General features: G+C 42.7%; 1 protein-coding gene across 9 annotated transcripts in view; it reads right to left on the reverse strand.

Moving 5' to 3' along the window:
- UBE4B (ubiquitination factor E4B) overlaps positions 1 to 13,449 on the reverse strand; it is a 148,777-nt gene that overhangs the window by 31,776 nt on the left and 103,552 nt on the right. For 7 of the 9 annotated variants that reach the window (XM_024356276.2, XM_024356272.3, XM_016953845.4 and 4 more), the window contains 4 exons: positions 12,635 to 12,773; positions 4,793 to 4,892; positions 2,732 to 2,859; positions 533 to 631 (listed from right to left, as the gene is read on the reverse strand). In XM_024356276.2, the coding sequence (XP_024212044.1) occupies positions 533 to 631; positions 2,732 to 2,859; positions 4,793 to 4,892; positions 12,635 to 12,773 (466 nt within the window). The remainder of the gene's footprint in view (positions 1 to 532; positions 632 to 2,731; positions 2,860 to 4,792; positions 4,893 to 12,634; positions 12,774 to 13,449) is intronic. The other 2 variants (XM_063786433.1, XM_024356273.3) reach the window with 1 other exon arrangement.

A 13,449-nucleotide genomic window follows, 5' to 3' on the forward strand; every position in this document is an offset into this window, starting at 1 on the left:
TATCATGGGGCCAAGGGATTGAAATTGTAATTCTTCTAACCTGTAGTGTTTTAGAAATAAAATGTTAATTTGATAAACCAAATAAGGATTTGAAAAAAAAATTAAAACCCTACAATACAAGTTAGAAATTCAAACCATTTTTTGGTAAGCATTCTCCAATTTTACAATTGAGACAAATTTTAGTACAAAATATAGATGTGGATATTTCTGGGTTTGGGATGTTCATTCAGACATTTATAAACTGTTTCCTCCTTCTGTTGCTCAGAAACACATATTTAACTATTAGAAATTCAACTCAATTTTCACGGAATACATTATCTGCACTGTTAATCCTGCCTCTGTCTTTGAGATATTATTGGAATTGGACTGGTGCCACAGTTGGATTTATTTTTTCCAGTCTCTAGGCAGCATTCAGTTAAAACAGTTACATCAAATTTCAGGCATGTAATGGAGGTTTGCAACATAGCTCAGAATATTATAGTATTATGCATAAAAACATATTAGAACTATGTAAAATATTAAAGGCACTTACTGTACAATAAAAAATAAAAATTCTGCAACATCTTCTACATAAAACTCAGGCAACGCTGCAAATACCTTGGGGACATCTGAATTTAAAGGCAGTGTTATACTGTCAAAGAGAAAAAAAGCACAATTTATTAAATGAAATTATGGTACATCAAACTACAAGGAGTATTACATTACCATCGGATAAGTATTTCATTTGGGGAAAAAACTCATTCTGTAATACAACTATGTAATAAATACATAGGCAAAGAAACTACAACCAGAAATGAACAGGGAATAACGAAGACAGTGCATATGCAAGGGTATGTGTGAAATGTTTTCCTTTTCTTGATTTCTTTTTCTTCTCCCCTGAGATGGAGTCTCACTCTGTCACCCAGGCTGGAGTGCAGTGGTGCAATCTTGGCTCACTGCAACCTCCACCTCCCCGGTTCAATCGATTATCATGTCTCAGCCTCCAGAATAGCTGAGATTACAGGCACATGCCACCACACCTGGCTAATTTTTGTATTTTCAATAGAGACAGGGTTTCACCATGTTGGCCAGCCTGGTCTCGAACTCCTGACCTCAAGTGATCCACCCGTCTTGGCCTCCCAAAGTGCTGGGATTACAGGTGTGAGCCACCACACCTGGCCCTTTTCTTGATTTTTTTTTTTTTTTTTTTTTTGAGACAGAGTCTCACCCTGTCACCCAGGCTGGAGTACAGTGGCGTGATCTCGGCTCACTGCAACCTCTGCCTCCTGGGTTCAAGCAATTCTTGTGCCTCAGCCTCCCGAGTAGCTGGGATTACAGGCGCCCACCACCACACCTGGCTAATTTTTGTATTTTTAGTAGAGACGGGGTTTCACCACGTTGGCCAGGATGGTCTCGAACTCCTGACCTCAAGTGATCCACCTGCCTCAGCCTTCCAAAGTACTGGGATTACAGACGTGAGCCACCACGCCCAGCCTTCTTGATTTCTTGTTAAGGTTAATGCAATAAGTAAAATGGGAAGGAAATAAAAAGGTCCTATTTGGTCATTTTGTGCAACTCAAATTGAAACAACAGAGCTACACACATTTTTTTTTTTTTTGAGATGGAGTCTTGCTCGTCACCCAGGCTGGAGTGCAGAGACGTGATCTCGGCTCACCGGAAGCTCCGCCTCCCAGGTTCACGCCATTCTCCTGCCTCAGCCTCCCGAGTAGCTGGGACTACAGGCACCCGCCACAGCGCCCAGCTAATTTTTTATATTTTTAGTAGAGATGGGGTTTCACCGTGTTAGCAAAGATGGTCTCGATCTCCTGACCATGTGATCCACCCGCCCTGGCCTCCCAAAGTGCTGGGATTACAGGCGTGAGCCACCGCACCCGGCCTACACACATATTTTAAATAATATTTTCCACGCCTTCACGGGTCTTAGGCCAATCTCACCAACATCAGTGAACCAGAGACTTCATAACAGTAAAATAATAATAATAATAAATAAAACAAAAATGGTTGCCTGGAGGAGATGACCAGTTGATGACAAAGTGATCAACAATGTTCTTAGCTCACTCTCTGAATTAGGTGGGTATTCCTGGACCCAGTGCTTAGGAGGGCCTAATATTATCTCCAGCTTTTGGCTTCCAATTTATAGATTTCTCTTTCTATCAATCAAAGACTTTATAGCAAATTTTAAAGAAAACTTGTCAAAATTAAAATAACAGGTGTTGACATTTGCCTATTATTGTAACTAATTACAGGGAAAACACCTATCAATATAACTACATAATCTATATAAATGCAATCTGGAAACTGAGAAGTGAATTCTCTTTTTTTTTGGGTGGGGACAGAGTCTCGCTCTGTCGCCCAGGCTGGAGTGCAGTAGCATGATCTCGGCTCACTGCAACCTCCGCCTCCTGGGTTCAAACGATTCTCATGCCTCAGCCTCCTGAGTAGCTATGACTACAGGCATCTGCCACCAAGCCCGGCTAATTTTTGTATTTTTAGTAGAGACACGGTTTCGCCATGTTGGCCAGGCTGGTCTTGAACTCCTGACCTCAAGTTATCCATCTGCCTCAGCCTCCCCCAAAGTGCTGGGATTACAGGCGTGAACCACTGTGCCTTGCAGAGAAGTGAATTCTTGATAAACAAAGGGTTTTGGTTTTAGTTATCAACTTTGAAGGACAATAAAGACAACATAGCCCAGCCAAGGAGGGACGAGGGAAACAGGAAGAAGTACACTCACTCGGGATATGCGGGGTCCAGGATGCGGAGCAGCAGCTGAATGAGAAGGCCATAAAAATTCAGACATCTTCTCAGGAAGCTCTCGTCAAGTAGGCCAGCATCAGCACAGGCCTTGCACCGTACCAGTTTCTGTGGAAGCAGGGATGTCCCCACCCAAAGATCAGTCAGTAGCTAAGTCCCTACAGGGGGACTGGGCAGGGACTGGGGCCAGGAGATGGGAAATTTGGGTTCCAGAGCTTCTAGAGCTTCATCTCTTAACTAGCTATAAGATGCTGGTTGTGTCTCAAGACCTTTTTCCTGAGAAAAACAAAGGCGTGGCAAGCAAACCACCGAGTACCACCAGGTCTAGCACACAGTTAAAGCTCAAAATGTTGAGTTCCAACAGTCACAAGTAAATAACCTGATGAGGAGAGGGTGGCAACAGGGAGGCCCTATGGGTGTCAGGGTGGTTAGTGGGAAAAAGCCAAACAATCAGTGTCTGAATTCCAGTGTCGCCTCTTACGAGCTGCCCTCGGGCAAAATGCTGGTCACTAAGGATGGAATTCCTACCTAGAGGCCTGTTGACAGAATTACACACACATGCATGCACACACTGATGTATACATTTAAGCAGTTTTTATGTTTCTTATTTATTTATTTTGAGACAGAGTCTTGCTCTGGTGCCCAGGCTGAAGTGCAGTGGCGCGATTTTGGCTCCCTGCAACTTCTGCCTGCCAGGTTCAAGCAATTCTCCTGCCTCAGTCTCCCAAATGGCAGAGATTTCAGTCGTGTGCCACCACACCCAGTTAATTTTTGTATTTTTAGTAGAGACAGGGTTTCACCATGTTGGCCAGGCTGGTCTCGAACTCCTGACCTCAAGTGATCTGCCTGCCTCGGCCTCTCAAAGTGCTGGGATTACAGGTGTGAGCCACCATGCCTGGCAATTTAAGCAGTTTATAGATCCCCTTGAAACACATCTGTGGACTGCTTAGGGGGGTCCACAGACCCCAGATAAGGGCCCCTGGTTAATTGTGCATCTTGAAGAAGTCTAGTCTATTAGTAAATAAAACTGAAATCTTAACTGGTACTAGAAAGCTATGTCAGGTAAACTTTCCACATATTATCCTACTGTTCAACAGAATGCATGACCAGCTAACACTCAGGTTTATAACTGGAACAGGAATAGAAGAAAAATGCATAAATTTGCTATTTATGCTTTATTTGTACAATGTCAGCTGGCATATGTTTTTAGCTATGTCTCACCAGCAAGAATATTCCCATCTATAGTTAGGTTTTGTGTGATGAATTATTTTTAATTAAAAAGAAAGAATGAGGGGCAAAGGAAAGAGATCTTTCCACTACCACAGATACTCTTTGTCAAGTATCATGGAAATGCATGGCTAGATATACTGGATGAGTGTTGGGGCGAGGGGGTGGGAGACAGCAGGTGAGGAGGGCCCTGCATAAGGCAGGGAAGGAGAGGTGATTTTTGTTGTTGTTGTCTTTTTTTTTTTTTTTTTTTTGAGACGGAGTCTCGCTCTGTCGCCCAGGCTGGACTGCAGTGGCGTGATCTTGGCTCACTGCAAGCTCTGCCTCCCGGGTTCATGGCATTCTCCTGCCTTAGCCTCCTGAGTAGCTGGGACTACAGGTGCCCGCCACCACGCCTGGCTAATTTTTTTTTGTATTTTTAGTAGAGACAGGGTTTCACCGTGTTAGCCAGGATGGTCTCCATCTCCTGACCTCGTGATCCACCCGCCTAGGCCTCCCAAAGTGCTGGGATTACAGGTGTGAGCCACTGCGCCCAGCCAAGGGAGGTGATGTTAAACTGAGAATCATAAAACCCATTAAGAATTCATAGTCACAGCAGAAGCATATCTATCCATATTCTGTCCTGAGACTGAAATAATTATATACACATATAAGTAAGGTATCAACAAGTTTTAAAATATACTATTTTATCGGAAGGGAAAAGAATAACAAAGAAAAAGTGAGGACACTAAACTGCTCACTCAAGGCATATATTCTGTTGGGAAAATTATCACTATGAGGCTGGTCTATAATTATTCCACTTAGCTATACAAACCTTAAGCTGAGTTTTACAGCGCTTCAGCATTTCGCGGTGTCTAGTTGCCAGTGGGGAATCTTTCCATTGGCTTTCATTATTTTTCAAATCTTCTACAGTTCTGAAATCAAAGACTAACAGTCAAATGAAAGAAAATAGCCAGATCCATCTTACCCATTCATCTTGCCCATTTCACTGACTCTCACACGCAGTTGTTTGTTTTCGCATTGTAACATCTTTAAAATCAGAGTATATCTTACAACCAGCAGCAAGTCATAGTTTAATTGGCAGCATTTTTCTTTCTTTCTTTTTTTTTTTTTTTAAGACAGAGTCTCGCTCTGTCACCAGGCTGGAATGCAGTGCTGCAATCTCAGCTCACTGCAACCTCCGCCTCCTGGGTTCAAGTGATTCTCCTGCCTCAACCTCCCAAGTAGCTGGGATTACAGGTGCTCACCATCATGCCCAGCTAATTTTTTGTATTTTTAGTAGAGATGAGGTTTCACTATGTTGAGCAGGCTGGTCTCAAACTCCTGACCTTGTGGTTTGCCTGCCCCAGCCTCCCAAAGTGCTGGGATTACAGGCATGAGCCACCGCGTCCGGCCATATTTTTCTTTTTTATTGGTTCCTAAAACAATGATGTGTCTTTGAATGGATGGCACTATAGATTTGGTGAATATAATCATCTTTTTTGTTGCAAGAAAGTACACTGTTCCCTTATTTTTCTGGGAGGGAAAAAAAGAAGTCTCTCATGAAAATTCAAGGTTACTTTGCCTATTCAATTACCCAAAACAAAAGGCTATTTTACTAACGGCATCGTCCTTTACAACTGTTCCCTCTGCTCGGAATGCTCTTCTCTGAGTTGATCTCTGGCTTTGCTCCTTCACTCCCCTCAGGTGTCTGCTCAAACACCATCTGTCTCTGCAGTAAAGGCTTCCTCATCACCTAATAGGCTGCATATTTTGAAGACCGACTCACTTAACACTATTTCAACCCCTTTCTATCATGACGTTGTGTGTAATACTAGAGGTTGCTAAATCTCCAAAAGCTACATTTCCTAGACTCCCCTCCTGCCAGCATTTCTGTAAGACCTAGTTTTCACTGAGATGAACCCTCACTGAAGGCAGGGTGAGTACTGTGAAGTGACTGCGTGACTGCATGATCCTTCTGGAAGTACAGTGGTAGAGGGGTTTTGGCTGAAGCTGTGGCAGAGGCTGTGCTGTCAGGCTGACCTCCGAAGCAGCTTCCTTGTTCAAAGTATAGCTCTGGGAATCTTCTATTATAGCCATTCCAATGATTCAGTAAACCAACTAGTTCCCTTTTCTGCTTATCCCAGAAGAACTGGATTCTTTTGTCTACAACTGAAACATGAGTATGGTAGACAAAAGAATGGCTCCTCCAAACTTGTCGCATCCGAATCCTTCGAGGGAACCTGGGAACATGTGATCTCCCATGGCGAAAGGGACGTTGTAGATGTGATTAAGGGTACGGATTTGAGATGGGAAGAGTATCTTGGATGATTTTGGAGGGCCCAATATAATCACAAAGGTCCTTCTAAGAGAAAAAAGGACTCAGAGACAGAGAAGGAGATGTGACAATGGGACAATGGAAGCAAAGGTCAGAGAGAGAAGGAGATCTTGTTGTTGTCTTTTTTTTTTTTAGACTGAGTCTTGCTCTACTGCCCAGGCTGGAGTAAAGTGGCATCATCTGGCTCACTGCAACCTCTGACTCCCGGATTGAAGCGATTCTCCTGCTGCAGCCTCCCAAGAAGCTGGAATTATAGACACCTGCCACCAGGCCTGGCTAACTTATATTTTTAGTAGAGATGGGGTTTCAACATGTTGGCCAGGCTGATCTCAAACTTCTGACCTCAAATGATCCACCTGCCTTGGCCTCCCAAAGTGATGGGATTACAGGTGTGAGCCACGTGCCCAGCCTTGTTTTTTGCTTTTTTGAGACAGGGTCTCTCACTCTGTTGCCCTGGAGTGCAGTGGCACGATCTCAGCTCATTGCAACCTCTACCTCCTGGGTTCAAATAATTCTCGTACCTCAGCCTCCTGAGTAGTGGCGACTACAGGGGTGCGTTACCATGCCTGGCTAATTTTTGTATTTTTTGGTAGAAAAGGGTTTCACCATGTTGGCCAGGCGGGTCTCAAACTCCTGACTTCAAGTGATCCACCCACCTCAGCCTCCCAAAGTGCTGCGATACACCAGGCAAGCGAAGGAGATCTAAAGATACTATGTTACTGGCTTTGAAAATACAGTAAGGTGGGGTGGGGTTGGGGGTGATGATGAGCAGAGGAACGTAGGCAGCTTTCAGAAGATGGAAAAGGCAAAGGAGATTCTCCCCTAGAGCCTCTGGAGGGAATGCAACCTTCATCTTCTTTTTTTGAGACAGAGTCTCGCTCTGTCTCCCAGGCTGGAGTGCAGTGGCGCAATCTCAGCTCACTGCAACCTCCGTCTCCCGTGTTCAAGCGATTCTCCTGCCTCAACCTCTTGAGTAGCTGGGACTACATGCATGCACTACCATGACTGGCTAATTTTTGTATTTTTAGTAGTGACGAGGTTTCACCATGTTGGCCAGGCTGGTCTCGAACTCCTGACCTCATGTGATCTGCCCACCTCGGCCTCCCAGTGTTGGGATTACAGGCGTGAGCCACTGCGCTGGGCCGATTTTAGGACTCCTGACCTTCAGAACTGTAATATGTGTTGTTTTAAGTGACTAAAGTTGTAATTTGTTGTTGCAGTCATAGGAAACTAAGATAATGACCTATATGGCTACGGGTATCACAAGAGTTTATAGGTAACAGGCCTTCATGAAAAAAATGGGGCTCTGGGATCAGTTCTTTGATTGGGCTGCATGGTGAAGATACAATTAGTATTTGAGGATGGAACACTGGTAGCCCAAGGCTCTGAGTAGAAAAACAGCTATATAAATGATCCCTGGTGATCTGGAATGAGGATGTGGAGTGGCTACCTCTAATTATGTGGTGGAGCTTATAGAAAAAAAAAAAAATGACAGGCTTCAGATTTTAAATTCTTATCTCCAGGAAATGTGAATTAATCAGGAGTTTCTAAGACTGTTGTTAAAGGAAAAGAGCAGCTCCAGTTCTACAAATTACAGTACAGAAGAAATTAATAACTTTACTGGACCTCTTATCTGAAAGTTAAGGCAAAGACTGGGACCCAAAGAGTTCAAATGGAGGAGTTTGGGAGAACTAGCTGACTCCAAGTACCTAAATCTCTAAATTCCCTGAGCCTTGCTTGCTAGCAGAAGCAGTTTCTATAATGACCTCATCGGAGATAGTCACCTTGCAGGGTAATGCTATTTTCCCCTAGGTTCTATCCCATCATCCCTCTTTGCTTCCAGAACCACAGCTAGAGTCAGATCAAGGACTGTAATTATGGCATTATTACAAAATTGGATGCAACAGAAGCACATATTTGAAGAAAAAAAATGGCAAGATTTGCTAATGTGTTATGCTAGTTTTCTATTGCTGCTGTAACAAGTTACCACAACCTCAGTGGCTCCACACCACAAAATTATAGTCTTAGAGTTCTGGAAGTCTAAAAGGGGTCAGCAGGGATGGTTCCTTCTGGAGGCTCTAGGGGAGAACAAGTTTCCTCGCCTTTTCCAGCTTCCAGAGGTTACCAGATTGGCTCACGACCCCAAACCACTCCAACCTCTGCTTCCCCATCACATTCCGTATCTCCCTGTGACCCTCCTGATTCCCTCTTATGAAGACCTTTGCAATGACACTGGACCTACCCACATAATCCAGGATAATCTCCCCACCTCAAGATCATGAACCTGATATCACAGCTGCAAAGTCCCTTTAATCAAGTTAGATAACATATTCACAGGTTCCGAGACCAGGATGTGGGCACCTTTGAGATGCCATTACTCTACCAACCACATATGTACTGCAGAAACATGACGGTTATGTAGGATTATGTATGGGAATGGATTCTGAGGATGCTTGATCAGCAAGAGAAGAAAATGCTGATATACTTCTATGTAGGGCTAAAATCACTGACATGATTATACCTACCAGAGACCCTGAATTCAGTATTATTCTGAGTTGGGAGAGGTTCATATTGTGCAACCAACTAGTTGACTGAAACTTTGAATTGACAGTGACCTATACTGAATGAAGCTGAGTTGCCAAATATTCTTTGATCTAATTCAGAGGAAATGATTCAAAACTTAAAGAGCTTGGAAAATTAAGGTGGATTTACCTTATGTGATTTGCTCAGATAATCCTCTTTCCAATACGCATATACACACCCCAACTATGTCCTAGAAGATACTTCTTAAATCACAGCATTGAAAAATACACAGATGAGGTGAACATAAATGTCTCTGGAAAGCACAATAAAGGCTATCTGCTGCAAGCCAGGAGCAAAGGTTCTAGATGGTTCCATTGAAATGGACCCTCTAAAGCCAGCGGGAGTGACTGTATCCCAGGAGGTAATCCATCGGAGGATAAAGAAACAGATAAATCCACAATCATAGTTTGAATTTTTTATAAGCTTCTCTCAGTAATTGATATTATAAGCTGATAAAATCATTAGATATAAGGAAAACTTGAACAGAAAATTAACAAACTTGACCTAAATAATATATGTGGAACACTGTAAAAACAACACAGATAGCAGTCTTTTCAGGTCTACTAATGTAAAAGGCTATAAAGTAAATTTCAATAAAGTTCAAAAGACACAAATCACATAAAATATATTTTCTTACCATGATGGAATTTAGCTAGAAATCAATTAACAAAAGATACATAGACAAATACCCTAAGAACCTAGAATTTAAATAATATATTTTGAAATAACCCACAGGTTATATAAGAACAAACAAAAATTAGAAAACATTTTGAACTGAGTAATAAGATATGATATAACAAAAATGAGGGATGCAGCTAAGGTCACACTAAGAGGGAAACAAAATAGTCTTAAATATACACATAAGCGAAAGGGTTGGAAAGGATGATCTAAATATCCATCTCAAGAGGCAGTAGAAAGCCAATTAAAATGGGCCGGGTGCAGTGGCTCACACCTGTAATCCCAGCAAGGCGTAGGCGGGCGAATCACCTGAGGTCAGGAGTTCAAGACCAGCCTGACCAACATGGAGAAACCCTGTCTCTACTAAAAATACAAAATTAGCTGGGCGTGGTGGCACATGCCTGTAATCCCAGCTACTCAGGAGGCTGAGGCAGGAGAATCACTTGAACCTGGGAGGCAGAGGTTGAGGTGAGCCAAGATTGCACCACTGCACTCCTGCCTGGGCAACAAGCCTGGGCAACAAGAGTGAAACTCCTCTCAAAAACTAAAATAAATAAATAAATAAATAAAAGCAGAAATAATAAGGATCCTACAGACATTAAAATGATAAAAGGATATTATGAACAACTTCATGCCAAAACATTTTCAAACTTTAGAAAAACTGACACAAGATGTAATGAAAATCTAAGTAGTCTTATATATGTTAACTGACTTAAATCCATAATTAAAAACATCCCCACACAGAAAACTCTTAAGCCCTAACAACTTCATCACTGAATTTTTTCTGACATTTAAGGAAGAAACAACATAATTCTTAAACAATGAACTCTTCCAGGGAACATAAAAAACAGGAGAATATTCTCCAGTTCCTTCTTTTTTTTTTTCTTTTGTTGAGACAGAGTCTCACTCTTGCTCAGGCTGGAGTGCAGTGGCTCGGTCTTGGCTCACTACAACCTCCGCCTCCCAGGTTCAAGCGATTCTCCTGCTACTGCCTCCCAAGTAGCTGGGATTACAGGCATGCGCCAACCATGCCCAGCTAATTTTTGTATTTTTAGTAGAGACGGGTTTTCACTATGTTGGCCAGGCTAGCATCCAACTCCTGACCTCAGGTGATCCGTCCGCCTCGGCCTCCCAAAGTGTTGGGATTACAGGCGTAAGCCACTGTGCCCAGCCCCCAGTTTCTTCTATAAGGCGGCATAACCTTGATACCAAAATTTGAGATGCACTTAACAAGAAATGAAAATTACAGGTCAGGCTTTCTTTTGAACAGATGCAAAAATCCTAAACAGAATATTAGCAAATTGTATATCCAATTAGATATAAAAACATTAATATAAAAGTTAAGTTTACTCCAGGAAAGAAAGACTGGTTTAATAACAGAAAACCAACTGATATAATTCAACCACATTAACAGAATAGAGAAGAAAAAAGTCTAGTCTCCTCAATAGATATGGCAAAAGTATTTAATAAAATTCAACCAGTGCTAAGGGAACTAACTATTGAAATAAAAGGAAATTTTCTTAATCTGGTAACTGAGGATATATAGAAAGCTTTCCTCCACCAACTGAAACAAGATGGAAATTTCGAGGTTATTTCTATTCAACATTGTACTAAAAATTACAGCCTGGGCACTAAGGCATGAAAAAAAAAAGTACAAGAAATAAAATTGTCATCATTTATAGACATGATTATGTGTAGAAAGTAAATCACAGAGAATTTGCAGAGTTAACTATTAGAATTAGTAAGTGATTTTAGGCCAGGCACGGTGGCTCACACCTGTAATCTCAGCACTTTGGGAGGCGGAGGCAGTCGGATCGCCTGAGGTCAGGAATTTGAGACCAGCCTGACCAACGTGGAGAAACCCCGTCTCTACAAAAAATACAAAAAATTGGGCCAGGTGCGTGGGCTCACGCCTGTAATCCCAGCACTTTGGGAGGCCGAGGCGGGCGGATCACGAGGTCAGGAGATCAAGACCATCCTGGCTAACACGGTGAAACCCCGTCTCTACTAAAAATACAAAAAATTAGCTGGGCGTAGTGGTGGGCGCCTGTAGTCCCAGCTACTCAGGAGACTGAGACAGGGGAATTGCTTGAACCCAGGCGGCAGAGGTTACAGTGAGCTGAGATCACGCCATTGGATTCCAGCCTGGACTACAGAGCGAGACTCCATCAAAAAAAAAAAAAAAAAAAAATTGGCCGGGCGTGGTGGTGCACATCTGTAATCCCAGCTACTCGGGAGGCTGAAGCAGGAGAACTGCTTGAACCTGGGAGGCAGAGGTTGCACTGAGCTGAGATCGTACCACTGCACTCCAGCCTGGGCAACAGAGCGAGACTCCGTCTCAAAAAAAAAAAAAAAAAAAAAAGAATTAGTAAGTGATTTAAGCAAGGTAGATACAGGGATATAAATATGATTCAGTTTCTCTCATAGCCAGACTACGCAGGTTCTAGACCAAAAAGCAGAAGTGGCATCATTATTATTGCAGATAAGCTGCTCAAAAATATTTGCTTCTGTGTTCCTGTGACTTCTGTTTGTTGGTGTTAGTACACAGGAAAAAATGCTTAGAGTAAGAAACACAACGATGGTGCTAATGAATTGGAAATTTGAGGCTGCTATCTGGCCATTTTGGACCCCTCATGCCACAGAACAAGCCAAAAAGAGAATTGCATGTAGGCAGGAGTAAATGATCTTGGTTATCAAGGGAAACCATGGTTACTTTTTCACAGTCCAGGGAAGAAGGGGTATGTCTGAAACCCAGGGGATCCTTTAAACTTTTAAAGTTTGAAGTGCCTCCTGGTAATGTATGCCCAGTGGGAAAAGTTAATGGAAGTCTGTAGTAACCATAAACAGAGTGAAATACCCAGGGTTCAGAACTCTCAGAAATCAAGGTTTGGATCACTTCACCAGGTAAAGAACTCTGGACAACTGAGCAACATGGATGTGGCGGTGGAGGCAGACAGAACACTATATAACGTACATACCTCCCCCAACATTCAAAACTACTGTTCACAATGGAATTGCTTGCCCCTGAGAAAAAGTGGTAACTCAGGCAATCCCAGGACACGGTATCATGGCACATACCTATTGAGCTCCCGGATAGCCCGGAGTCTGCGGATATAGCGACGGCAACTAGGCAGAATAGAGAGGTGGTGAGCATGCAGGGTGAGAAAGAAGCACTCCGTAGGGAATTTCGGCTCAGAAAATGGAGGCTGATCGCCATCTAGGAAAAATAACATCATTCCCTAAATAAAATCTATTACATGTCTCAATCAGAGAAAAAGCTGAATTCAGAAGAGAAAATTACATTTGAATTTTTATGAAGTTTAAAGATACTTTTTATTTATTTATTTATTTGTTTATTTATTTATTTGTTTGTTTATTTATTTATTTATTTGAGATGGAGTTTTGCTCTTGTCACCCAGGCAGAAGTGCAATGGCACGATCTTGGCTTACTGCAAATTCCGTCTCCCAGGTTCAAGTGATTCTCCTGCCTCAGCCTCCCTAGTAAGCTGGGATTACAGGCGTGTGCCACCACACCTGGCTACTTTTGCATTTTTAGGAGAGACGAGGTTTCACCATGTTGCTCAGACTGGTCTCGAACTCCTGACCTCAGGCAATCTACCCTCCTTGGCCTCCCAAAGTGCTGGGATTACAGGCGTGAGCCACCATGCCCGGCCAGAAGTTTAAGGATACTTTTGCAATTATAAACTTAAACAATACTACAAGAAGAAGAGAATTCCTGTTAGCTCCATTCAAGGACCACCGTATTCTGTCCTACCTCGTTAAATGTGCATACAGATGTCCATCACGATCTTTTTTTTTTTTGAGGGCCTTACTCTGTCGCCTAGGCTGCAGTGTAGTGGTAAGATCACAGGTCACTGCAGCCTCAATTTCCT

The sequence above is a fragment of the Pan troglodytes genome, chromosome 1 (genome assembly GCF_028858775.2).
Source record: "Pan troglodytes isolate AG18354 chromosome 1, NHGRI_mPanTro3-v2.0_pri, whole genome shotgun sequence".
In the NCBI taxonomy this organism is placed as follows: domain Eukaryota; kingdom Metazoa; phylum Chordata; class Mammalia; order Primates; family Hominidae; genus Pan; species Pan troglodytes.